The 27,877-nt window shown below is 44.7% G+C and overlaps 1 protein-coding gene across 1 annotated transcript in view; it reads left to right on the top strand.

The window, feature by feature from the left end:
* The window catches only part of PCYT1B (phosphate cytidylyltransferase 1B, choline), a gene marked incomplete at both ends in the record, with an annotated part of 86,773 nt that extends 59,253 nt beyond the window's left edge, over window positions 1-27,520 (top strand). The window contains 4 exons of the mRNA XM_080719559.1: window positions 37-115; window positions 11,542-11,684; window positions 15,571-15,759; window positions 27,308-27,520. Coding sequence (XP_080575685.1) covers window positions 37-115; window positions 11,542-11,684; window positions 15,571-15,759; window positions 27,308-27,520 — 624 coding nt within the window. The remainder of the gene's footprint in view (window positions 1-36; window positions 116-11,541; window positions 11,685-15,570; window positions 15,760-27,307) is intronic.
* Window positions 27,521-27,877: the final 357 nt, after the last annotated feature.

Raw genomic sequence — 27,877 nt, 5'->3', positions numbered from 1 at the left:
CCCCGAGGTGATGTCGCTCTTCTCTCTCTCCAACAGATTGACTTTGTGGCTCATGACGACATTCCATATTCGTCTGCTGGTTCTGATGATGTTTATAAGCATATAAAGGAAGCAGGTAAGACATTCCCCCATGCCACCTGGCCACACCACATAATCAGCTGTGAGACATCTGCCCTCCATAGCGTTGGGATCGCAGGCGTCTCCCAAGCAGTTTCTGCAGGCCTCTGTTGACAGGTGCTAAGGCTCAGTCAAGCCACAAACACCATTCGGCGTTCATACGGGAGTTACCCTAAGCACCAAAGTCCTCGACCTCAGGCACTAGGATCAATTTTAGGAATCATCAGATGAAAACCCCAGAATGAACAAAATTGCCCCTTTGTTAATTTCATGCTTTTTCAATTCCAGGCCCTAGACTAAAATTGTCTTTATTCTGGATCATCTCTGCCTCTGGTTCTTGATAATTTAAAGGAGCAGGTGGCACGTGCTTGTAATCCCAGTACTTGGGAGGCTGAGACAGGAGGATCACAGGTTCAGGGCCAACCTCAGCTACTTAGTGAGACCTTCCGCAACTTATTGAGACCCCATTTCAAAGAGTAAAAAATTGGGCTGGGGGTGTAGCTTGGAGGTAGAATGCCCCTGGGTTCAATTCCTAGTTCTTCAAAAAAATTTTTCGAGGGATACCTCTGGGATTTAGAAAACCCTTTCTGTGCTCGCTTTTATTAACTCTTCTTTCCGATGAGCTTGACAAAGAGCCTGCTTTTGAAAGTCAAACGCTGCAATGAATACAGGCTCCTGTCCTCTGCATGTACCTCCTGTTGAGATGATGGAGGTGTCAGTGGGAACGGGGCCTCAGGACAGACATGATCCCTAGAACTGAACATGACGTTGCCTAATAGTTCTGGCAATTTTTCTTTTACACAGAACGCACTTATTCTCCTTGGTGGTATTTTGGTTGGCTCCCACCTTTTGGGGACCAGCTGGGGAAGCACCATACCACCCCAGTAGCATGTACAGGCCCCTTAGCAAGGCCTCCCTTGGGGGTCAGATAAAAATGCGAGGTCTGCCACTCTTACGTCCCAGTCTTGTGTGTAAGGAGTTCCAAGGTAGGAAATCCCTTCTGCTCCACCTGGAAGGCTGCTGAGGCCTGAGGAGCGCAGTGCATGGAGGCAGGCACCAGTTACATCAAGATGGGTGTTTTGGTGGGGTGATTAATACTTTTGCAAGTCTCTTCAGATCTGAGCTGAGCCAGCTGTCCCTTCCCTAAAATTGCCATGAGAACCTGGTATAGGCATTGCTTTTCAGACTTTAATGTACGTACACATCGTTCAGAATCCTGTGAAATTCAGATTTGGATTAAGAGTCTGGTGAGGCCTGAGATTTCTCTCTCTCTCTCTCTCTCTCTCTCTCTCTCTCTCACACACACACACACACACACACACACACACACACACACACTAGGGATGAAACCCAGGGGCATTCTACTTTTAAGCTACACTCCCAGCCCTTTTTATTTTTTGTTTTGAAGCAGGGGCTCATTAGATTGCTGACAGTCTCACTGTTGCTGAGGCTGCGATCCTCCTGTCTCAGCCTCCCAAGTACTGGGATTTCAGGCATGCGCCACCACAACCGGCTTCAGTTTCCCATTTCTAGTGAGCTCACTAGATGCTACAGGTCCACAGACTTCATGTAAAGCCACGGGAATCTAGACCAGGGATTGGGGTCCAGCTATTTCCTGGGGTGAGAGGTCTTCAGCTGCCTTGTCATGTAGGACGAAGAGTCAGGTGCTGGCTTTATTTCTGGACACGTGGCTTCTAGGAAGAGAATATGTAAATGTTCTGATATCAGGAGTAGAAGCAACAATGAGTTCCAGCTCTCTAGGTGTAGGAACACGTACAACACATTTTTGTAACTAGTAAACCAGCATCATTATCCCGTGACTCCCAGAGACAGTGACTTGAAAGAGCCATGTAATTTTGTTCCTGATTTCATGGCAGAATTACAACAGAGGCCTGGCTGGGTGCTTCTTGCTTGGGCCTCTCAAATGGTTATAGTTATATGTAGGCAGGAGCTGCCGTCGGCTGAAAGCTCAACTGGGCTGGGACTCCCAGATCACACACTTAGGCGGCTGACTTTAATGCTAGCTGTCACCAGAGAGCTCAGCCACATTTGTTACCGTGCCATCCATAAATGGCCTCTCCATGTTGCATGGTCTCCTTGAAGCATGGTGGCTAAGAAAGACTATCTCAGGAGCAAGCAATCTTTGCTTTGTTTCATTTGATGCTAGAGATTAAGCCCAGGAGCATTTAACTGCCAAGCTATACCCCCCCCAGACCTATTTTATTTTATTTGGAAACAGGGTCTCACTAAGTTGCTGAGAGCCTCACTAAGTTGCTGAGGCTGGCTTCGAACCTGCAATCCTCCTGTCTCTGCCTCCCAAGTGGGAGAAAGCAATCTTAACAGAAGCCACAAGGTTTTTTTCTGATCTCGGTTTGGAAATCACATAGTATCACTTACACCATCTTCTAATTAGTACAAGAAAGTCATGGGGCCAACCCAAATTCAAGAAGGAGGGAATGGTGATCCTCTTCGTGTGTGTGTGTGTGTGTGTGTGTGTGTGTGCGCGCGCGAGGGGGGGGGATGGGATAGATAGATATACAGGGAATTGAACCCAGGGGCATTCTACTTTTGATCTAAACCCTCAGCCCTATTTTGATGTTATTACGTACTGGCCCCAAACCTGCGATCTTCCTGTCTTAGCCGCTCAAGTACTGGAATTACAGATATGCACCACCACACCAGCTCATGGTCATTTTTATTTTTATTTTTGTGGTACTGGGGTGGAACCCAGGGGGTTTTCTACCTCCAGGCTATACTCTCAGATCTATTTTATATTTTATTTGGAAACAGGGTTTCACTAAGTTTCTGAGAGCCTCACTAAGTAGCTGAGACTGGCTTTGAACCCGTGCGATCCTCCTGTCTCAGCCTCCCAAGCGCGGGGATTACAAGTGTGCGCCACCACGCCCGGCCCTCATGGTTATTTTTAACATACCACTATTCCCTTTGAAAATTGAATAGTTGGGTGCTATTTAACTTACCCCTGGAGCCCAGGTCTGAGACTCTGTATGACTTGTCATTTACACAGGGACTTTTCTTTCTGTTCCGTTGATCTGCTCGGATTTCTCACCAGGAGGGAGTAGCGTGGTAAAGATGGGTTTGGGTCCTAGTAGGCCAGAGTTCATTGTGGGAGAAAGATGCTCAGAAATGGCCTGAGAACCCACAGTTGACTTCTGTATTTTAATTATGTTTTATTTGGAAAACAAAATCACTTTAGTTGGGCATGGTGGTACATGCTTATAATCCCAACACTTGGGAGGCTAAGATGGGAGGATCATAGGTTCAAAGCCAGCCTCAGCATCTTAGTGAGGTTCTCTATAATTTAGTGAGATCCTGGTTTGTTGTTTTTTTTTGGTTTTTTGTTTTTGGTTGCTGTTCTGGGGATGGAACTCAGGGGCTTTCTACCTCTGGGCTACACTCCCAGACCTATTTTTATATTTTATTAGAAATAGGGTCTTACGAAGTTGCTGAGAGCCTCACTAAGTGGCTGAGGCTGGCTTTGAACCTGTGTGATCCTCCTGTCTCAGCCTCCCAAGAGCTGGGATTACAAGCATGTGCCACCACGTCTGGCTAGAGACTCTGTTTTAAAATAAAAAAATAATACAGGGCTGGGGGTATAGCTCAGAGGTAGAGCACCCCTGGATTCAATCCCCAGTACCCCCAAAAAATTCCTTTAAAACTGGGCATGGTGGTGCTGGCATGTAATCCTAGAAATTGGGAGGCTGAGCTAGGAGGAGCACAGGTTCCTGGACAGCCTCAGCAAGTTAGTGATGCCCTTTACAACTTACTGAGTTCCTGTTTCAAAATAAATAGCTGGGCGTGGTGGCGCACGCTTGTAATCCCCACTCTTGGGAGGCGGAGACAGGAGGATCGTGCAGGTTCGAAGCCAGCAGGCTGGCTGAAGAGACCCTGTTTCCAAATAAAAAAGTATAAAAATAGATCTGGGAGTGTAGCCCAGAGGTAGAAGGGCTTCCAGGAACCCCAGTACCACCAATAAATAAATAAGTAAATAAGTAAATAAATAAATAAATATAAGCTGGGTGTTGTGGTGGCACACGCTTGTATCCCAGCATTTGGGAGGCTGAGACAGGAGGATCGAGGTTCAAAGGCAGCCTCAGCTACTTAGTGAGGCCCTTCGCAACTCAGTGAGACCCTGTTTCAAAAATAAAAAGACTATAAACTAGGGCTGAGGGTGTAGCTCAGAGGTATAATGCCCCTAGGCTCCATCCCCAGTACCACAAAAAAGAAAAAAAAAGGAAAAAAAAAACAAAAGAAAGAATTAAAAAAATAAGGCTGGGAGTGTATCTCAGAGGTAGAATGCCCCTGGGTTCCATCTCCAGTATTGCAAAAAAAAAAACCCAAAAGGGCTGGGTTTGTAGTTGAGAGGTAGAGTACCCCTAGATTCAATCTCTGATACCAAAAAAGCCTTTAGATGAAGCCAGAGATACCAAAGGTATGAATTAAGCTTTACGACACTCTGCTCTGCTTGTCAGAAGTACATGTCAAAATCCCGTAGCAAAGCTGGATGAAAAGACGAAGCTGAAATTAAATAGACTGTAAGGTCCGCATTACTCAGCATCATTCTAATATTGCCTACTACTGTCGAAAGTTGCCTTCATTAACATGTGCTTTGCTGCTTCTGAAAATAGCTACATAACCAAACGCCGTGGTTCTGAAAAGCATGATAAAAAAGGTTCTCTGATCATGCTCATTACTGAATATTTTTAGCAGAGCAATAATTAGGATTTGGAGGAAGCCGGGTGCCTCATTATGTCAGCAGAGGGCTTGGCTCCTTCCAGAGACCTACCTCCCAACCAGCCAGAGCATTTCTCTCCGCAGCCCCAAATCCACTTTCAGTTCCCCAACCACAGAGACATCACCCTCTCCTTCAGACATAGGGTGAGCTCATGTCACCAATGTGTAAACGAATCGCTAAAATCCTCTAGTAGCTAGAGAATCCTCTTAGCATTGCATCAGTGGGAGAGTGGGAGAAATATCTGCCTATTGAAAGACGGGATGATTTTCTTACCAGAAAGCCTCCCTGGGCTCCCACTAGCGTGGGAAGCTGTTCCAGGCCGCCTGGGCTTGGGACCACTCAGAGTCCCTCACCCACCTAGGCAATCGAGTGCTATTTCTGGGCGAATGGTCGGATGTTTGCACACCCTGCTTTTCATTTAGTTTTCCGTGTTTGAGTCCACGGGGTAGGAGATAAAAGGTCTTAGTGGCACCCTAGTTCTAGCCTCTGAGCCACCAAATGCTAGACTCTGGATGTTTTGTCCTTCACACCAGCAGTTCCACCCTGCAGATGCTGTGAATGTAATCCCAGCAACCCAGGAGGCGAGGGCAAGAGGAGCGCAGGTTCAAAGCCCAGCCTGGGCAATTTAGTGAGACTCTGTCTCAGAATAAAAACGGCTGGGAAGTGTAGCTCAGTGGTAGCTCACCCCTGCATTCAATCTCCAGTATTGAAAAAAAATGTAAGACAGCTCCAAAGGGACATCTTATTTGGGATTGTGAGACAAAAAAAATTTTTTTGCAGTACTGAGAATGAAATCCAGGGGGCATTCTACCTCCGAGCTACACCTCCAGCCTTATTTTTTTTATTCTTTCCTTCTTTATTTATTTTGGTGGTACTGAGGATGGAACTCTTCTAACTCCGGGCTACACTCCCAGACCTATTTTATATATTTTTTAATTTGGAAACAAGGTCTTATTTATTTATTTATTTTGGTGGTACTGGGTTCCTGGAAGCCCTTCTACCTCTGGGCTACACTCCCAGACCTATTTTTTTATATTTTAATTTAGAAACAGGGTCTCTTAAACCAGCGCAGCTGACTTTTAACCTGAGTGATCCTCCTGTCTCCACCTCCCAAGAGTGGGGATTACAAGTGTGGGCCACCACGCCCAGCTTTTATTCTTTATTTTTGAAACAGGGTCTCACTGAGTTGCAAAGGGCCTCACTAAGCAGTAGCTGAGGCTGTCTGCAAACTGTGATCCTCCTGTCTCAGCCTCCCAAATGTGGGATTATAAGCGTGCGCCACCACGCCTGGCTGAGACTGAAAAATTTAGAGAGAAGGAACTGTCGAAGGGCACCGAGGGATAGCTTCTCATCTAGACATTCACTGCACAGTGTTCTCAGGGAGAGCTGAGAATAGAGAAGACGGGCGTGGTACCAGCCTTTCCCTCCTGCAGCTCCTAGTCAGGTGGGGGAGACAGTCACTGAACAAGTTGTTCCATAAAAGACTTGAAAGCCAGGCACTGTGACCCCAGTACCTGGGAGGCTGAGACAGGAGGCTCACAGGTTCAGGGCTACTGTGTGGTACTTTTTTTTTTTTAAATTGGTGCACTGTATTCATACATCATAGTGGGATACATACTTTTGTAGACATACATGCACACATTGCCCAGTCAGCCCCCACCCGATCCCCACCCCATTCTCTCCCTATCCCTCCCTCCCATGCTTGGCTTAGTGATTGACATCTAGTATTATAGCAATTTATCAAAAATTAAAAATGATAATCTCACATAACAGTTTCATTTGTCTGATACCAAGCTTTTGATGACTTAAAGATAACATTTCAATATTTCTTTTTGTTTTCTTTCTTACCAGAGAATCTATTTTTTCTATTTTTTAGGTGAAACTATCATATATTTATATATTTATTTTTCAGAAAAAAAAATCTATCCTAATATGGAATATGGACTCTAGGTACCCACAACGATCTTGAAAAAGAACAAAGCTAGAAGATGTATATTTTCTGATTTCAAACCATATAAAGCTACAATAATTGAAACAGTGTAGTACTGTTCTAAAGGCAGATATATAAACCATTAGAGTTAAATAAAAGCCTAGAGCTAAATTCTTCCCTATATTGTCAAGTTATTTTTGACAAGGTTTCCACGAACATTTGGTGGTGGAAATATTAATCTTTTAACTAAATATTGTTAAAAAAATAATAATTACATGGAAAAGAATAAAATTGGACCCTTACCTAATCCCATATACAAATATTAACTCAAAATAGATAATAGACATAAATATAAATCTTAAGACTATAAACTTTTAGGAGAAAATCTGGGTCATAAAACCTCACAACATTGAAATTGGCAGTGATTTCTTGGTTATGATTTCAATGGCACATGCAACAGAAGAGTATACAAACTCCCCAAAAAATAAAAAACATATTGTATATCCAAAGACAATGTAAACAGAGTTAACAGTTACTAATAGAATGGGATAAAATATTTCCAAATGCTATATCTGAAGGTATATTAATATTCCAACTAGACATCCTAAAAATTAACAACAATAAAGGCAAACAATACAATTTAGTGATAGGTAAAAGACTAACATAAATAATGAATCTCCACAGATAACCAATCTTAGTTGTCTGTTGGATGGAAAATCTTGTTTCTCTAGTTCTGATGCGTGTTACCTATTTCTTCTTTGTAGTTAATCTCTTTGAGTATTTTCTCTAGTGCTGGTTTTGAAGACATAAATTCCTTCAGTTTCTGTTTGTCATGGAAGCTTCTTATTTCTCCATCTAATTTGATAGAAAGTTTTGCTGGGTAGGAAATTTTTGGCTGGAAGTTGTTTTCTTTCAAAATTGGGAATATGTTACTCCAAGCCCTTCTGGCTCTCATAACTTGGTTTGGGAAGTCTGGAGTGATTCTAATTGGTTTGCCTCTGAATGTCACTTGGCCCTTTGTTTTTGTTGCCTTTAAGATTCTCTGCTTGGCTTCCACATTGGTCATTTTGACAATTATGTGGCGTGAGGATCCTCTTCTCTGATCCTGTCTAAAGGGAGTTCTATAAGTTTCCTGGACCTGCGTATCGACCTCTTGCTCTATGTCTGGAAAATTTTCTGCTATTACTTCCTTGAAGAGATTGTTGATCCCTTTGGTTTCACTTTCTTTTCCCTCCTCTATTCCAATTATTCTTAGGTTAGCTCTCTTAAAATGGGCCCATATTTCTTCAATATCAGATTCCTGCTGTCGGATATTTTTTCCTAGATTAGAAACTATGCATTCATTTTTGGAATGATCATCTTCTAAGAGCGAGATTCTGTTCTCCATGTGTTCTAATCGGTTGTTTGTGCTTTGAATTGAGGCCTTTACTTCATTAATTGCATCCTTTATCTCTCTTTGGCTCTTTTTGAATTCTTTCGAAACACCTCTATTATTTCTACAGTTATTTTCCTGATTTGATCTTCTAGAAATCTCTGATTTTCTGTTTTATCGGGTTCTAATGTTGTGAGGTTGTGGGCATTCATTGCTCCAGTGTTATTCCTCTTTCCCATGATTTCGGAAGTTTGTGCCTTCTCTGGGTTCTTCCCTTGGGTCACTATGACTTCACTTAAGGTGCTCTGGATCTCGAGTCAGTAGTATCTCAGACACCACTACTCCTTTACTGGATTGTATCACAGAGTCTCCGACCCAGAGAGTCGATAGAGGCTGCTTTAGACTGTGGGGGGTGCCAGGTTGCACGTTCTCCTATGGTGTGATATCACTGCCACTGCCCCTCTCCCACTGGGTCAAGTCCCAGTGAGTACAGTACTGGGATTTCTCCGCTGTGGCCCACAATTTGACTCACTGTTCTTGAGTACGCAGATGTAGCTGTACTGAATTCGGTGAATTCGGTGCTGTTGCCGCCGGTGGCAATATGACGCCGCTGCTACGCCCTCGGCTATGGGGCTGGCGTTTTTTTTTTCTTGATTTTGATTTCCACTCTGAATCCCTGCAGCGTGTGCTGAGCTCAGCCACTGGGAGCTTTAGATGCCCTGTGCGCCGAGAAATCCCGCCTGGCTGTTCCGCAGCGGCTCCCCTCGGCTTGCTGTGGCCGTCCCGTGAATTTGCCGGTGCCGCCGGCAGTATGGCACTGCTGCCGCATCCTTGGGCGTGAAGCCGTGTCCTCGGGTGTGAGGATCTCCTCTGTGGCTCTGTTCTCAATCCGCTTTCTCTCTGGAGCCTGGTGATTTTTTTTGTTTCTCTGGTGATGTTGTTTTCTGGCTTTGAAAGGCGCTGATTTTGTGGTAATGGAGATTTGTTGTTAGCGGGGCTCTTGAGCCCCGCTTTTCTCGGTCGCCATCTTCCCGGAAGTCCTACTGTGTGGTACTTATCGAGAACTCAGCATCTTAGTGAAACCCAAGATGGCCGAGAGTGAACCAGGTGAGGCTATGTCTGTGACAGTGAGGGAGGAGAGCCAGTGTTCTCAGGACACGGAAGTCTGGTGCGGCTGGGCAGAAGCCGTTTGGCCTGTTTCCCAGTGCCATGGATAGAAGGCAGATGTACGGCGCTGGGGTGTGGCTCGGGGAGTGGAGAGGAGAGCGTGGGGATGACACTGGGCAGTAGAAAGCCACGAAGGGTCTGAGAAGGCATCTGCCTTACCTTTAGAAAGATCACTCCGGATCTTACCACGTGGGTTGCTGGGGCTCAGTGGCAGACAGCTTGCCCGGCATGCGTGAGACCCCAGTTCCATCCCCAGCACTGCAGACACGAAGCGACAGACATCGCTGGAGACTGGTTGTGAGGCTCTTGCTCTAATCTTTGAACAGGAGAGTGTTGGGTTGGTGAGGATGAGGATGGAGAGAAGTGGGTGAATTAGGTAACAATGGAATGGGTTGGTATTTGGGGAGTGATTGGATGTGGGGAATGGGCCCTGGTACCCCACTTCTCAGTTGAGGGGACGAAGGTTAGGTGACTTGCCTTCAGAGGCTTTGAGTGACTTGCTCATATCTGTAAACTTAAAACCCAGTTTCTTTATCATACCGCCCCGTGCATGATGTCTCTCTAAGTGTCCGTAAGGGTATTGGGTAGAAAGATCCCAGTTACAGCCTGGTGTGGTGGTACACACCTGCAATCCTGGTACTGGGAGGCCGAGATAGGAAGATTGCAGGTTCGAGGTCAGCCTCAGCAATTTAGCGAGATCCTCGCAAGAGCTTGTTTTAATAAAATAAGGCTGGGGAGTGTAGTTCAGAGGTAGAATGTGCCAGGACTCAGTCCCCAGTAACAAAAACAATGAGGGATACAAGAGAGACTCCAGATAATGGAAGAGAAACCTCAACGGAGCCAGCGAGGGGGTCTAAGGGAAGGGGCGGGGAAGGGGAGGGGAGGTTTATTAATGCAAATACTCCCATCGACTTTGTGTATGTATGTGAATAAACCAATGCCAACCTCAGTACTGTGTACTGGGAAGGGGGGAGGTGAGGGGCCCCCAAGAGCGTGTGCATGTATGTCATTGTCAACATGATTTACATCATTATGATGTGAGACTCTAATACACTAATAAAAGCACATTCAAAATAAAATTAAAAAGAAAAAATATTTCAGTTATCAATACTTCATTTTGGAAGACAACAAGATTTTGAGTACGAACCCAATTCTCTGTTAATATTTATGACGTCTTTAGAGCCTGTATTGGTCGGCACACCCAAACATATGTTTGAAAACTTTAAGGAAGTCTATTAAAGCTTGACATCCTCTGTGCTTATTTTTACCGAGTCCCAAGTGTTCTAGATGAAAGGGCTTTTGAGTGGTGAATCTACCACGCAGAGTAGACTGTTCTTAGGGAGATAAAAATCATCTGGCACCCTACAGGCATCTCCACAGATCGGAGATAACAAAAATAGTATACATTTTCTTCTTTTTCCTTTCGTATTTATGTGGGACAGATTTCCGCGGGGAAGAAGGGGAGTTGTCGTGATGTGACTAATTCATTGACTCACTTATTCCTCATTCACTCATTTGATTGCATTTACTGAGCACCTTCCTCGTGCATAATCTGTGTTCAAAATGTCCTTTTTTACGTGGAGGCAGATATTGAAAATACTTTTGTAGTGGAGCACCCTGGCGCACACCTGTAATCCCAGTGCTTTGGAAGCTGAGACGGGAGGATCGCAGGTTCAAGGCCGGCCTTGGCAACTTAGGGAGACCCTCGGCAACTTAGTAAGATTCTGTTTCCAAATAAAAACTAAAAAGGCCTTGGGGTATAGGTCAGAGGTAGAAAGCCCCTGAGTTTGATCGCCAGTACCAGAAAAAAATAATACTTAAGTAAACAGAAGACATATTTCTATCCTAAATGTTGTGGATTTTGCCTGATGATGCCAGAAGACTCTTCCCAGAGGTAGAAGCCTGAAGCTGGGCCTTGCGGGTGAGTCTGTAGTTGATATGGGCAGGGAAGTGGCGTCCAGGGCAGAAAGGATGCGCTCGGTGTGAGTGAACACCGGGTACCAGGCAAGTGCTCAGTGCATCCTGGGACCGGGCCTGGGAGCGCCACACAGGGTGTTCGGTGAGGGCAAGCACGTGGGACTGAGGCTGGGACAGCTGGGGCCACACCCACCAGCTCCACCATTGTCCCGGAAGAAGGGCCATGAAAGGAAATGGCTCACGCGGTCCGACCTTAGTTCCTGCCCTTTTTTCCTACTGGCACAGGAATGTTCGTTCCAACACAGAGGACAGAAGGCATCTCGACTTCGGACATCATCACCAGAATCGTCCGGGACTATGACGTCTATGCCCGACGCAACCTCCAGAGAGGCTACACAGCCAAGGAGCTGAATGTCAGCTTCATAAACGTGAGCATGCCACCCCGCACCCATGCCAGTCACACCCGCGGCGCTCCCACTGCTGCCATCTGCTGAGTGGCGGCTGTGTGCCACGCTCTCAGTGCTTTGCCTTACATTGTTTTGTTTTCCTGTGTTTGTGTATGTGGTGCTGGGGATTGAACCCAGGAGCATTCTCCCTCTGAGTGACACTCCGGTCCTGTTTTATTTTTGATTTTGAAACGGGCTCTCACTAAGTTGTGGAGGGCCTCGCTTAGTTGCTGAGGCTGGCCTCCAATCTTCCATCTTCCTGTCTCAGCCTCCCAAGCACTGAGATGACAGGCATGGGCTACCACGCCCAGCTGAGCCCCACATTTCATAAAGAAGCTCCCTCGCTTCCCTCTTTTGTTTTCAGACTTGGCTAAAGAGTTTCTGGGAAATCTGCCCTTGGGAAAGGCAAGAGTTATCTTCTGGTGAGAGAGAAGGAAGGAGAGTGGAGGCAACGTAATGCTAGGCCCAGAGAAAAAGGCTTTCTTATTTTAACCTTTAAAATGTTTTGTTTCATGAAGGCCTTCCAGCTGCTCATTAGAAACCTTTAGCTACAGTTTATTATTGTCCAGAAAAATCACAGCTGCTTAAATAAACCAAGTCTTTGGCTTCCTTTTGTCTTTCTACTGTATTGTTCCCAGGAGATGTTGTTAGTTGAATAATAGAGTAACTGTCAAAACAAGCTTTCAAACAAGCAAAATGAGGCGTTTCAAAGCCAAGAGGGCAGCCGGGGGCTGGAGGTGATATTAGTGAGTCTGGACGACTGGATTTGCCTGGCCTCCAGCGAGCTGATATCTGTAATGAAAACAAGAGCTCTCCCTACGTACCGCATTCCAACAAAACACATACTACACTTCCCAAGAGCGATCTGTGTTCAAATGAGGCATCTGCGGCCATAATTACCCACGGCCGTAATTACTCCGGCATCGTACACAATTGATCATTGGTACCTTCAAAAGCGAAGGATTCATTCATTCATTGGAAATCAGGGCTTATCATATCCTTGTCCCCTTGAGGCAGAGTTCTGGGACTCCAAACTCTGGGGCTTCATCCCAGCCGGACAAAAAAAAGTGGGAAATGTCAGGTTCTAGTGGCACTACAGCAAGTGATTCAGTCGCAGTGATTATTTGGTATCTTTCAGAGAATAAAGCTCTGGTTATTTCAATAAATTAAACTGTCTGTTCTTTTAAATTGAATTCAGTCAACCATCCAAGCATGGCAAGCCATTTCCAAAGTCACAGATAAGCCACTTAGCCCAAGGAACCATGCAGACATCGCCGCTGCGCCCTGCTTTTCTATGACAACAAGCCAGGCCGGGGCTCAGAGACGAAACTGAATGTGCCGGATGGGCCCGTGGAGATGAATCACAGAACCCCTAAAGTGGCAAAGACTGGATTCAGAAATGAGGAAGTTTGAGCTGGGCACAGAGGTACACACTTGTGACTCCAGTACTTGGGAGGCAGAGACAGGAGGATCGCAGGTTTGAGGGCAACCCCCTCAACTTAAGACCCACTGCAAAAGCAAAAGGGCTAGGGGTGTAGCTTCAAGGTAGACCCCTTTGGGTTTAATCCTCAGTATTGGAAATAAAGAAGAAAAGAAATGAAGAAAGCTGAGCCCAGGGAGATTTGTCCAGAGCCCCTCAAATAAGGGAGAGGAAGTAGCAGTAGCTCCTGCTATCATGACTCCCAGCCCAGTGCTCATTCTGCTGCCCCCGAAAGCCACACATAATAGCCATTTCTAGTGCACAATGAACGATGGAAGGGAATGAGATAAAGACAACAGCCAAAACGGATTCAGAGCTTATCATGTGCCCCCATCTAAGTGTTTTAGCTGGATTATCTCATTTAATCATTGTGATAAGCCTACAAAGGTGGGTGTGATGACTATATCCAACAGGAAGATGGAACAAGAGGCCCAGAGAGGTAGAGCAACTCAGCCTGCCTAAGGTCACATAGTAAGTCCTGAAAGACAGAGGGCCTTCCCATGGCACCTGTGTGTCTGTGCTGCTGTATGGCTACACACAGGGCACACCTCACCCTGAGGCTGTAGGAAGGTTCTGAGATCGAAATCAGGGATTGAAGGATGATCCAAGTTAATTTTATTTGTTTAATTTAAAAAATTGTTTTTAATTAAAAAAAAATTTTTTTTTGCCGTACTGGGGATGGAACCCAGGGACTTTCTACCTCCAAAATACAACCCCAGCCCTATTTTCTAGTTCTTTTTATATTTTTGAAACAGGGTCTCACTGAGTTGCAGAGGGCCTCACTAAGTAGCTGAGGCTGTCCACGAATCACGATCCTTCGGTCTCTGCCTCCCAAATCCTGGGATTCCAAGCGTGCGCCAACATGCTCGGCCCCAAGTTAATTTTATGATATTCAAGGTGTTTCAGAAATTCTGAAATACAAAATGAACCTGAATTCCACTTAGTAAAAAAAAAAAAAAACAATGTCTTATTACCCCTTAGGAGAACACATATCATGATTTCCTGGGGCAGACCACTTGTCTCATGTTATTTTCATTGTTTTGGTATCATGCTCATAAAGTAACACAGGTAAATGCCTTTGTTGCTTAATGCCAGTGAAACAGCCAGTGCATACTGAGTGGCTATCAAATGGCAGGCTTTGCGCCAAGCCCTGTCATTGTCTTATCTAATTGAAATGGCAATCCTGTAAGGTGGGGATGACCATCACCCTCATCTTACAGGTGAGGAAACAGGACTAGAGCTGGCAGTTGACTTGTCCAACACACTAACTTCCAGGCATACGCCAGACAGCACTGCTGCATAAAGTCTATACGAATCAAATTCAAGTTGAGAAGCTATCAGAACAGAAGCATTCTTCATCACAAACCCTGGGCATTCTACCTCTGAGCTACACTCCCAGCCCTATTCTATTTTTTGTTTTGAAATGATCTCGCTAACTTTTTGAGAGTCTCACTAAGTTGCTGAGGCTGGCTTCGAACCTGCGGTCCTCCTGTCTCAGCCTCCCAAATACTGGGATTACAGATATGCACCACTATACCAGGTGCAGTGTTAGTTTTTAACAATGTCCCAGTAGACCAGAAGACGCAGACCGCCTCTGAGCAGCCACTGGGTATACAGCTCATACTTTTGTCTAAGTTCCAGCAGAAGTGAGTGGGGGTATTTTCCCAGTAAAGGGTAGCTATGTATTTTTATTCTTTTCTTATAGAAGTGAATCAACTTACAGACATATAACAGAACGAAAATATTAAAGCGACTGTACTTCCCATTATATAGCCAAGTAGATTAATGACGAATAGCTTTTTGTGTGTGTGTGTGGTACTGGGGTTCCTGGAAGACCTTCTACCTCCGGGCTACACTCTCAGACCTATTTTTTATATTTTTATTTGGAAACAGGGTCTCCTAAGCCAGCACGCACAGCTGGCTTCAAACCTGCGTGATACTCCTGTCTCTACCTCCCAAGCACGGGGATTACAAGCGTGTGCCACCACGCCTGGCAAAAGCAGATAAGTTGTTTTTTTTTGGTGGTACTGGGGTTCCTGGAAGCCCTTCTTCTTCCGGGCTACACACCCAGGCCTATTTTATATTTTTGAAACAGGGTCTCTTACGCCAGCGTGGCTGGCTTCGAACCTGCGCGATCCTCCTGTCTCTACCTCCCAAGCGCGGGGATTACAAGCGTGCGCCACCACGCCCGCCTGACAAACAGCTTTTCTGAAGCAAGATATGTTGCCTTCCCATCGGTCTAGCCCTTGGGAAATGGCAACATCCTGACTCTTTAGGTTAGGAACAAACACAGGTTGACACAAAAGGCCACCGTTAGCGTGAATGATCGCTCTTTCTCATGCCCTTTTGGATACATCCATTTCTTTTTCCTGTAAATCCTTGACTTAGGAAAAGAAGTACCGTTTCCAGAACCAGGTGGACAAGATGAAAGAAAAAGTCAAGAATGTGGAGGAGAGATCAAAGGAATTTGTTAACAGAGTGGAAGAAAAGAGCCATGATCTCATTCAAAAATGGGAAGAGAAGTCAAGGGAATTCATTGGCAACTTCCTGGAGCTCTTCGGGCCCGATGGAGCATGGGTATGTTATCATTTCCCTGGGCTCCACGAGTGCGGGTGTTTTCAGTTTCTCTTCCTTGTCATGGATCCACTCAAGGGTTTCCTCACTCTCAAGTCCACTCTATGGCCTCAGCTTGGACACCAGCCCAAAGGACTGCAAGTTCCTGTCCCTATGTTAGTGGGTTATGGCTTTACCTCTCAATATTTACCAAATAACACCCAAAGCCAGGCCTGGTCTGTTTTTCTTCTTGTCTAGAGCTTGGATGCCACTGGGTAATCATCAAATGTCTATTATTTCAGAGTTTGGTTCTCCAGCTCCTCCTACTCTCCCGGTCAGAGACAGCATAGAGCCTGGGGGTAAGGGTGAGTGGGTCGGTAGCAGCATGGAGGTCTTGGATCAACTGTGGGCATTTATTTTGGGGGAGGAGAATGCAGAAGAAATGTAGCAGCCTGGCTCACCTTTGGTTGTCAGGAGCCATCCTCTTCCTCTTTTGGAGGAGAAAAGAAGTAAACATTTATCCTGTATCTGTGCCCATCATGACCCAATTTTCTCATGGCGTCCAAGGGTTGGGATAAGTCACAAAATCTTGGGGGATCGAGGCCATGAACTGAGAGAATACATACATCATCTTCTTCTCTAAATTCTATAAATAACTGTGAAGGAGAACTATGGGAAGGGCAAAGAAAATTGCAAAAAACACCTTGTACTCCGTTGATATTTCTGCTGTGTATGCCCTCCTGAGCAAATAATCAGTATTGTCAGCAGAGTTGATGAGAGTTCCACGATTCAGATACTTTTAAAGCTGACTTGCCTTTTGAAACAAAAAGACATGATTCCATTTCATTTTCTTGATTTTAAGTAGCCTAGATTTCCTATGATGATGTGAGAAGTCTCTAACAAAATCCACGTCGACTTAATTATTTTATTGATGGGTTGACACTGCTGCCTCTGCTCATTTGAGCTCATTCATTATAGGATTATCTAAAAGTAAAACACTCAATTAGTAACCGAAAAAAAGAACAATGTTCGGGAAGTTGGAAGCGATGGTTTGCTTAAAGCCTGTGGCCTCTCAGTGATTATGGAGATGAGTGCTATAAGTCAACTATGTCCCATCTATTTGCGGAGTCTCAGAGGTGTGGAAAGTCTTCCAGGGCTACTTGAGCTCTTAACTTCCAGAAAGATCTAGAAGAGCCAGGTGCGGAATTTTTCATCTTCCTAAGGCCTAATTTTCAGTTCAGGTGATTTAATTTATGATATTTATTTTTTATTTTTATTTTTTTGTGGTGCTGGGGATGGAACCCAGAGGCTTTCTACCTTTGGGCTATATTCCCAGACCTATTTTGTATTTTATTTAGAAACAGGGTCTCACTAAGTCGCTGAGAGCCTCACTAAGTAGCTGAGGCTGGCTTCGAACCTGTGCGATCCCCCTGTCTCAGCCTCCCAAGAGCAGGGATTACAAGCGTGCACCACCACGCCCGGCTCTGTGATGCTTATTAATGTTCCTGTCTATGCACAGCATCGTGCAAGAGCACAAAGACAATGTGCACACTTTGTTCTCTCATCTCTAGAACACGAAGTCTGGGAGTTCCCATTTGAGCCAGCATGGATCTTAGTAGGTCCATCCAGCACGGATCTTAGTAGGTCACATCTTCCCAATGAATTTTCAGGCAATGAAGGAATAGCTAGCCATTTCTTAACAAAACCATATAGATGTCCGTTTGCTCATAGGCATTCAGATATGTATCTCTGCTGAGTTCTCATATTATAACTCAAGGGGTGGGTGTTTTTTCCCCTGGGTGAGTAAAGGCAAGGAAAGGATAGAACTTTGGAGAAGCTTGGCAGCCCCTCTTCATTTCAGGCTCTCAGCGAAGGTGAAATGGTAGCTGGAATTGTTCTTGGGGAGTCTGGTGACAGCGAACTGAGGTGATTTTTAAGAAATGAAACCCAGCCTAGAGACTGGAGGTTTTTCTTTTTAAAACTTGCTATTAGTGTCAAAACTGTTATTAACATTAATTTACTGTATCAGCCAGACTTAGACATTACTTTTTTTCCTGTTGACATTAAAAGTACAGAAATAGTTACGAGGATGTTAAACGCCAAGATAAGTAATTTGCTTTTCATGAATATGCTATTATTATAATAATTCTTTATTTGTCGATTTGGGACTGGAACTCATTTCTTAAAATAGAGGATCTGCATTACCTGCAAATACAGTATTGATACAAATAACCCAAACTTGCAAAGGCACAAAATAGAAGGATTTAAGGTACAAAATTTGGTACAGTGGGATTGGTATGCACCATAGTATATAGTTTACAGTGGATAGTTCATGACTTCTTCAGGATTGAATGGATGTATGAATGAATGGACGCATGCGGGAGACCTGTGTAAAGAAGCTTCTAGCATCTACAAAGAATATGAGACATATACATTCATGTGTATGTGTGTGAATATATATACAGATGTATGTGTGTATTTGGCTAGATATACATCTGTATATATTCATCATTATATATACACATCGTATGTAGAAACATTTGTACATATATCATTAGCCTTTTATTGCTTATGGTGCTGGTATAAAGTTGTTGATTATAAATTCATACTTGGTGAATCAAATTCAATAGGCAGATTTCATTTACTGAACCCTCAGATATATATGTATTTTTTTTATGTGTGGTACTGGGGATGGAACCCGAGGTATTCTACCTCTGAGCTATACCCCAGCTGCTTTTATTATTTTGAAATAACTCTAAGTTATTGAGGGCCTCATTAAGTTGCTCAGGCTAGCTGTGAACCTACAAACCTCCTATCTCAGCCTCCCAAGTACTAGTATTACCGATTTGGACCACTTCACCCAGCACATATGCTAGTTTTGAAAATATTATTTATCATTTTAATGATCTGCCCTCTATTCCTTCATAGACTCTGAAAATAGAATTCTTTCCTGTTTAAAATGAAGTGGATCTATTTGATTTTACCATGCAAGCACAGAATGTGTGTGTGTGTGTGTGTGTGTGTGAGTGAGAGAGAGAGAGAGAGAGAGAGAGAGAGAGAGAGAAAGAGAGAGAGATTGGATATTGAACCCAAGGGCATTCTATCTCTGAGCTAAACCCCCAGACCGATTTTATTTCTTATTTGAAAATAGGGTCTCACTAAATTGCAGAAGCCCTCGCTAAGTTGTTGAGGCTGACTTTGAACCTGCGATCCTCCTGTCTCAGCCTCCCAAGTACTAGGATTATGAGCATGCGCCACTATGCCCAGCTGCGAACACAAAATCTTAAATCAGATGCACATTTTTAGTTCACTTTAGACCAGTAATTTCTTCTTGTCCTAGTCCATCAATCTGATAGATTGTATGCCAACAAAGTAGGCATGTGCCATCTGATTATCATCATGGGGCGCATGCTTGCAATCCCAGTACTTGGAAGTCTGAGACAGGAGGGTTGAAAATTTGTGGCCAACCTCAGCTACTTTGTGAGGCCCTCCACAACTTAGTGAGACCCTGTTTCAAAATAAAGAATAAAAAATAGGGCTGAAGGTGCAGCTTGGAGGTAGAATGTCCCTGGGTTTCATCCCCAGTACCACACAAAAAAAATGTCAACATAGAATTACCATATGATCCAGTTATTCGACTTGAGTGTATATGCCCAGGAGAATTGGAAGCAGGGACACAGACAGATGTGTATGTAGCACGAATGTTCATAGCAGCATTATTCACAACTGCCCAAAGGTACCAGCAACTCAAGTATCCATCAACAGAAGAATGAATAAACAAGAATTTATACATACATACACACAATGGAATATTATTCAGCTCTTAAAAGACTGCTACAACATGGAAATTGAATTAATGAATCAGATAGCAATTCTATGTAGAATTTTTGAGGAAACTTCATACTGTGTTTCACAGTGGCTGCACCATTTTATATTCTCATCAACAGTGCATAAGATTATAATTCTTCTATATCCTCACCACCAGTTATTGTTTTATTTTTTCTGGGGTAGGGCTGGGGATTGAACTTCACTAGAGATATTCTACCTCCAATCTATATCCCCATCCCTTTTTATTTTTTTTTTTTAATTTTGAAACAAGGTCTCATTAAGTTGTTGAGGGTCTTGTTAAATTGCTGAAGCTGGCCTGGCACCTGCAATCCTCCCGTCTCATCCTCCCAAGTACTGGGATTCCAGGTGTGCGCCACTGTGCCCAGCTTATTGTTTTGTTTTTATGATAGCCATCCTCATTTTAGGAACCGCTAATTTTAAAGATTGTTTTGATTTCTAGAAAAGAGATATCCAGTGTAGTTTGTGGATCTGAATCAGATTTCACACTTGAGACTTTTTGACAGTTGGCTTTTAAACATTTATCTTTAAACAAATGCACAAGTAAAATGCTAATAAGCACTACAAGCTTCTTACTATGAAGTGGCTAATTACAAAAGAGGTGCTCGGGAGCACAGACTCTTCCCCGCTGGGTGGCCTCTGGCAAGTTTCTTTGCATCTCTGAGCCATGTATCTTCTGCAAATGGGGAGTCAGCTTAGCTACTTCATAGGGTTGTTGGGAGGATCAAACTGGTTCATACTGGCACCATGTACCTTTAGTTGTTGCTGTTGTGTTTGTTGGTGTTGATGTTGTTGGTTCTCAATTCGCTCAGAACTGAAGCACCAGCCCTTCTCTCTCTCTCTCTCTCTCTCTCTCTCTCTCTCTCTCTCTCTCTCTCTCTCTCTCTCTCTCTCTCTCAACCTGGTCTTGCTTACCAGAGGTCCAACCCAGATCCTACTAGGATTTTTTTTTCATTTCCTTTTAGCAGATATCTTAGCAGATATCTGAAATGCTAAAACCTTTAAAGGCATTTGTCAAGACATTTACTGCCTCAGTAGATGTTAAGTACTTCTTAAAAGGGAAAACTTTGTGGGAGGGAAATAGAAAATTACTTTCATATGGACAGGACTGTAAATGGGATTATTTTCTTGGGGGAAAATTTATAAATGGAAACCTCTTAATACAGTAAAAGACTGAATTTAAATATCTCTTTCTCTTTGAAAATGCCATGCCATGGTCTTCATTATTTGTTATATTTCTAAAGTGCTTTTCTTCCCAGGAAGCTCATTACAAACTGTCTCCTGACCCGATTTAATTCAGCTCCTTTTCAGGGAACCACCCTTCCAAATGCGCCAGAAACAGATCAGAGAGCCCGTAAAGCCAGGCCTGGACTTGTTTGCATGGAGATCGCATTTTATGAAGTGTGACACCATTGTTTATTATTAAGGATTCAAATTCCTTCATCCCCTTAGGCAGAATATTCTCAGTTATGAGCCTGATTCAAACTGGAGTAGACAGGATGCAGATTTCTTAGAAAGTGGGCTTCTAATGGAAATGCTGACAATCCATTAACAGCAGGAGGGCTGATGGCTGCCACTAAAAATATACTTAAAGATTACAGTAATAAAAACACATATTTTAAAGTGCCTGCTAAAAGTTCAAGGCTTTTTTTTAATGTTGCTGTTAATAATAGGCCACCCGATCCTTTTGGCATTTGATTTTGTCTCATAAATGGGCTTAATCTAGGGAAATGCTATTGTACTGTGCTAATTTTTTCCCGTTTGATTTTAAGGAAGGTTGGATGTCTTTGGGCAGAATTTTCCGTACCTGTAATGGAAGGTAAATAATCAGCGTATTCATAGACGCGAGGAATTGTAAATCAGAAAAGGATCCTAGCCATCAACGAGTCCTCTCTGTACTAGCTGCTAAAGGAAACTTCAGAGTCTAAAAAGTCAATGAGCCGGAGCTTTGGAAGGAAAAATAAATGCCTGCAGGAGTTGCTGATGAATGAGCTGGAGGTCTCAGTATGTTCTCGTCTGTGTCATTATCGCAATGCCTGCCTTCAGCCTGATCTCCCTGCACACGTGATCTGAGTTCTCATTCCTTACTTTCTACCATAATCCTTTCTATGATGATAAAAATCCTTTCTATGATGATAAAAGTAATAGATAGCCATCCCTTGCTATCTGCAGGGGGTCGGTTCCGGGACTTACTTCCCTTAGATATCGAAATCAGCAGATGCCCAAGTCCTCTACGTGAGCAGTGTAATATTTGCATGTAACCTCTGCAATCCTCCAGTATACTTTCAACATCTCTAGACTAGACTACCTAATACAACGTAAGTGCCATGCACATCGTTGTTAGACTATACTGTTCAGTGATGCTGAAGAGGAAGATCTGGCCATGTTGGGCACAGAGGCCAGTTTTGATCTGCAGTTGCTGTTTGGGGTTGCAGTTGGTTGGATCCACAGATGTGGAACTCACAGATAGGAAGGGCCAACTGCATTCATTATAGCTTATTAGAAACCAAAGACTAAGAGACTAAAGATCACTTGTAGTCCCTTCACCCAAATCTTTTCTCCTCCTGCGTTAAATGTACACCTTCTATAATGTTTTATTCATATATGTTATATACATACCTTCTATAACATTGAAAGCACACAGAACATGCTATTCAAAAATCATTAGATTTTGCAATCACTCATAAGCAGTTTTTTCATATTACTAAACATCTTTGAAGAAACTGATTTTCACCAGCTGCTTAGTATATCATCTTGGAGTTGTGTAAAATTTTCCTAACCTATTTAGGGAGTTTGCAGTTTTGATTATTGGTTTGCAGTGCTGGGGATTGAACACAGGGCTTTGTGGAGGTTAGCTGGGTATTCTACCACTGAGCTACAACCCCAGTCCAAGTTTACAGTTTTGTCTGCTACGACACTGCAGTGAATGTCTAGATACACAATAGATATTTACTTATATTCTGATTACCTCCTAAGGAAAAAACAGCCATTGCCAAACGACTCCTCCGAAAGGTGCTACTATCTTTTCCTCCCAGCAGTAACACAAGCATGGCCCTTTCCCTCCACCCTCATTAACACTAGCCACTACAATTTTTTAAAAGCTAGCAATCCATCTGGGTGTGGTGGCACACACCTCTAATACCAGTACTTGAGAGGCTGAGACAGGAAGATCTCAGGTTTGAAGGCAGCCTTAGCAACTTAGTGAGACCTTGTTTTAAAATAAAATAGGAATGAGGTATAGCTCAGAGATAGAATGCCCCTGACTTCAGTCTCTAGTACCATAAAATAAGCACTAGCAATCCAGTATATAAACGTGTTTCATTTCAATCATTTGCATTTGTTTGATTACTATTAATGCTGAACATATTTTATAGCATATTTATAAATTCCTTTTGTGAATTACCTACACATACCATATGCCTTTTTTCAATAAGGCTTTTATCTTCTGTGTGATCTCTATATATCAGGTACTAGAGTTTGTAGTTATTTATTAGTGATGCCGGGGGTCGAACATAAGGCCTTCTGTGTGTTAAGTAGGAGCTTTAATATTGAGCTAAACCTCCAGCCCCTGTAATTAAATGTTGCAAAAATTTCCCTGTTTTTTCATCTGTCTTTCTTTCTTGTTTTTTCATTTCTTTATTTTTTGCAGTCCTAGGGATTAAACCCAGGGCATCCTACTTCCGAGCTACAGCCCCAGCCATATTTTTTTATTCTTTATTTTGAAACAGCCTTTCACTAAGTTGCGGGGGGCCTAAGTGGCTGAGGCTGGCTGTGAACCTGCAAGCCTCCCATCTCAGCCTCCCAAGTTCTGGAATTAATAAGCACGCGCCACCACACCCAGCTTCATTTGTCTTTCATCTTCTCTCATGGTGATTTTTGGGAGAGAGGTACTGAGGATTTAACTCAGGGGCATTCTACCTCTGAACTTAGCTCTTTTTATTTTTTATTTTGTTTTATTATTTATTTTATTATTTATTTTATTTTTATTTTATTTTATTTTATTTTATTGAAACAGGGTCTCAATAAGCTGCGAGGGCCTCACTGAGTTGCTGAGGCTGGCTGTGAACCTGCAAGCCTCCTGTCTCCGCCTCCCAAGTACTGGGATTATAGGCGTGGGTCGCCATGCTGGCCTCTCAGAGTGATTTTGCAGTACAAAAGGTTTAATTTTTATAGAATCAAATATCAGTCTTCCTTTCTGGTTCTTTGCTTTTGTGCTCTTGCCTGAAGATGGTTCTAAAGCACAAATCAGATACCTCCCCGTTGATTAAAATCGTAGAGGGGCTTAAAAAGAGGTAGTCCAGCCTCCTTATCTGGTGGTTATTGCCACCCCATAGATGTTTGGGTTCTCCTCACATCAAGCGACTAGCACCACAGGGAACCTCTTTGTCCAGCTCCTCTTCCCGTGCATCACTGAAGACCCAGCCCATACGTGGCCACCCCCTTTATCTCTGCCTTCTGCTTCCCCTGTATTTTCTATAGCACCCGATCCCCAGAGGGTCTCCACAGTGATCTGTAGAAGGAAGAACCAAAATAACAAGCGAAGTCTAACCAGGCTAGCCTGAGCGTCCTTATTCAGAAAATCTGAAATCTGAAACTTCTTGAGCAGATATAAAATTTCTTACCTGACCTCTAGTGATGGATTCCAGGCAAAAGGCAGGCATGCCAGAAATATGGTATCAAATTACCTTTAGGCTACGTGTACAAGGTGTATATGAGACGCAAGTGAATTTTGTGTTCAGACTTGGGTCCCACTCCCAAGGGAGATGTATGTGCAAGCTATGCATATGCAAATGTGTCTCTATGCAAATTGGGTGTATGCAAATATGCCAAAATAAAAAATACCCCAAATCTAAACCACTTGGGGTTCCAGAATTGGATAAAGGATATTTCACTTTTAAGGAAAAAAACTGGCTCTCCAGGCGAGTTTAGGATGAAAAGATTGGACTGAGCTGCTGGGACTGAGGCTCAGCTAGGAGCCATCAAAAGCCCACGGGCCCCACCAGGCAGATGGCTGAGGAGTCCGCAGAGCGGGCGTCGGGGTCGGGGCTGAGTGGCAAGCACAGGGCCGGAGACCAGGTAGGCTGGTTGCACCTGGAGGCAGGAGCTGGCTTTCCCAGAAGGCTGAAGAACAGTTGTGAGGGAAAGGCCATTCTGGAAATCTTGGACAAAAGTCACCTGACGTCCCACACTGGGAAACCAAGTGGGGCAGTGGTTACAACCGAGGACTGCACCCAAGGACATTCTACCTCCGAGCTACACCCCGTCCCTATTTTCTTTTCTTTTCTTTTATTTATTTTGCGGTACTGAGGATTGAACCCAGGGGCATTCTCCCTCTGAGCTACACCTCTAGCCCTATTTTTAATTTTTTGTTTTAAAACAGGGTCTCAAGCCAGGAATGGTGGCACATGCTTGTAATCTCAGCATTTGGGAGGCTAAGACAGGAGGATCGCAGTTCGCAGACAGCCTCAGCTATTTAGTGAGGCCCTTTACAACTCAGTGAGACCCTGTTTCAAAATAAAGAATAAAAAATAGGGCTGGGGGTGTAGCTCGGAGGTAGACTGTCCCTGGGTTCCATCATCAGTACCACAAAATAAATAAATAAATAAATAAATAAATAAATAAATAAAACAGGGTTTCGCTAAGTTGGTAAGGGCCTCACTCAGTTCTTAAGCTGGCCTCGGCCCTGCAATCCTCTGATCTCAGCCTCCCAAGTCCTGGGATTATAGTACACCACCGTGCTTGGCTTGGAAACCTCATTTTACCACCCATCCTCAGAAAATGGCACTGCCACTTTGCAGTCTCCCAGGCCAGAAACTAGAGTCACTTGATTCCTTCTCCTCTCACATGCCACATGTCCCCATTGGCTCTGCCTTCAGAATATAGCTAGAGTCAGATTTAGGGTTCCATTTTGATGACGTTCTGGCAAAGGCAAAACTGTAGGGACAGAAAGCAGATCTGTTGCCAGAAGCTGGGAGAGAGCGGCTACGATGGGTCCTTAGGAAACCTGCGGGCTGAAGGAACTCTAATGTGTCTGGATCATGGCGGGGCAGTCTCACAACTATCTGTGTTAGTCAAAACTCACAGAACTGGGCTGGGTGTGGTGGTGCATGCCTATCATCCCAGTACTTGGGAGGCTGAGACAGGAGAGTCGCAGGTTCGAGGACGGCCTCAGCAACTTAGTGAGGTTCTCAACAACTTAGCGAGAACCTGTTTCCAAATAAAAAGAATAAAATAGGGCTGGGGGTGTAACTCAGAGGTAGAATGCCCCTGGAATCCATTCTCTGCACCCCAAAAAAGGGGGAAAAAACCTTTACAGAACTACTATGCATGAGAAAGGGTGATTTAGTAATACCTTAATAAAAAAATATGGAGAAACTGTACTGGGAATGCACCCTTTCCCACCACCATCAGAGTCATCACCCCAGGCTGGGTGCCATATTATCTCAGGTTTTTATTGCGATAGGCTCTCCACTGGTCTCCCTGCCCTGCAGCGGCTTTGCCACGATCTGGGCCCAGCACGGCCGCTGGAGTGGTCCATGGAAAACCCAAAGCAAATTTTGTTACTCTTTTACTCAGAACTTTCCAAAGGTTTCTGGTTTCCTCACAGAAGGCCCTGTGTGAAATAGCCAACGTGTCATTTCTCCCACCTATTCTCCAAATCCTCCGGGCAGACAGCTCTCGAGCTCCCCGTCCCTTGCACATGCTTGCGCGCACCTCCTCCCACTGAGACAGGGCTCCCCAGATGGCCTCCAAGCCCCTCAGTGGCCCGGCCCCCTGTTGCTTCTCTAGTGATCCCCAACTCCCGCCCAGTCCTGCTCCCTGCCATCCTCAGGCCTGCTAGCTCCTCCGGTGCAGGGCATGCTCCCTTCTTGGGGTTCTGAGCCTGGAATGCGGATGATTCCCACTCGGGGTCCCTCCCGCGTCTCTGCTCAAGTAGCACTTTTTTCCAGTGAGCGCCCTGTTTGTGACTCAGCCGCTCTACCCCAGCTTGGATCCGCACGTCTCATCTCATGCGCCACCTACTTGAGTGTGTGATTGATTCCTCCTCATACGCATGGGGACAGAGGTTTCCTTTTGATCCACCCTATTCCTTCAGAATCTAGGTCATTATGATTTGCCTGGCCAATAGCAGATACTCAGCGCCAGGCAGAGTCGCTCACGCCTGTCATCCTAGTACTTGGGAAGCTGAGACAGATGGATTGCAGGTTCAAGGCCAGCCTGGACAACTTAGCGAGCGCCTCAGCAATTTAGCTAGACCATGTTTCAAATTAAAAAGGGCTGGACGGGGGTAACGCAGAGGTAGAATGCCCCTGGGTTCAATCCCCAGCACCAAACAATAACAGCTACTTGGTTAAACTGTATAGATGGAAGAAAGAAAGAGGCCCAAGAACCAGCAGGTATTGGAGTGTGTGTGTGTGTGTGTGTGTGTGTGTGTGTGTGTGTTACTGTGGGTCGAACGCAGGGGCATTATACCTCTAAGCAGTACCTCCAGCCTTTTAAAATCTTTGTCTGCTTTTGAAACAGTCTCACTATGTTGCTGTCCAGGCACCACCATACCTGGCTGATTGTAACCTTCCGTATACATCTTGCTGTCTCAGAATTTCCTTTAATTCTCCGCCACTCATAGCTGCGCACAGCACGGACCGTCTTGGGCCCCGGCGTTTGGGGCTCTCCATCCCCTGAGGCTGCTCTGTTGACCGCTGCCTTCCCTCCAATGTCTCTCCAGAAGCAGATGTTCCAGGAGAGGAGCAGCCGGATGCTACAAGCCTTATCTCCGAAGCAGAGTCCCGTGAGCAGCCCGACCAGGAGCCGGTCTCCGTCCCGCTCTCCGTCACCCACCTTCTCATGGCTCCCGAACAAGACCTCGCCTCCCTCCTCGCCCAAAGCGGCCTCAGCCTCCATCAGCAGCATGAGCGAGGGGGACGAGGATGAGAAGTAAAGGCGGCCGCAGGCAAGAGCCACACCACGCAGGCTGGGGAGGTGGGGGCCCGGGGCGCCTGGGTGGTGTTTGAAGGGAGACCCTGAGCTCTGCTGGGAGAAGGGCTCAGAACCCGTGCTCCCTCCTGGCCCACGCAGCCCAGCCTGGGCTGGGCATGGAGGGTTCCAGCCGGACAACTTGCACACACCTTAGCGTCATCTTGATCGCTCTACTTCACTTTGCACCGAGTGGGGTGACTTCTGCTTTGGTCCGTACGCCCATCCCTATCAAGTAAGCCCCCCGTGGAAGCGGCTGTTCCCTGACCTGCTACTTCCGGCTCTATACGGGCCCTGCCCGCTGCCTCCTACCGCCCAAGCT

Source organism: Muscardinus avellanarius, assembly GCF_963383645.1.
Source record: "Muscardinus avellanarius genome assembly, chromosome: X".
Classification (NCBI taxonomy): Eukaryota; Metazoa; Chordata; class Mammalia; order Rodentia; family Gliridae; genus Muscardinus; species Muscardinus avellanarius.
Note: the sequence above shows the minus strand (reverse complement) of the source record. Positions and strands in the feature narration are given on the sequence as shown.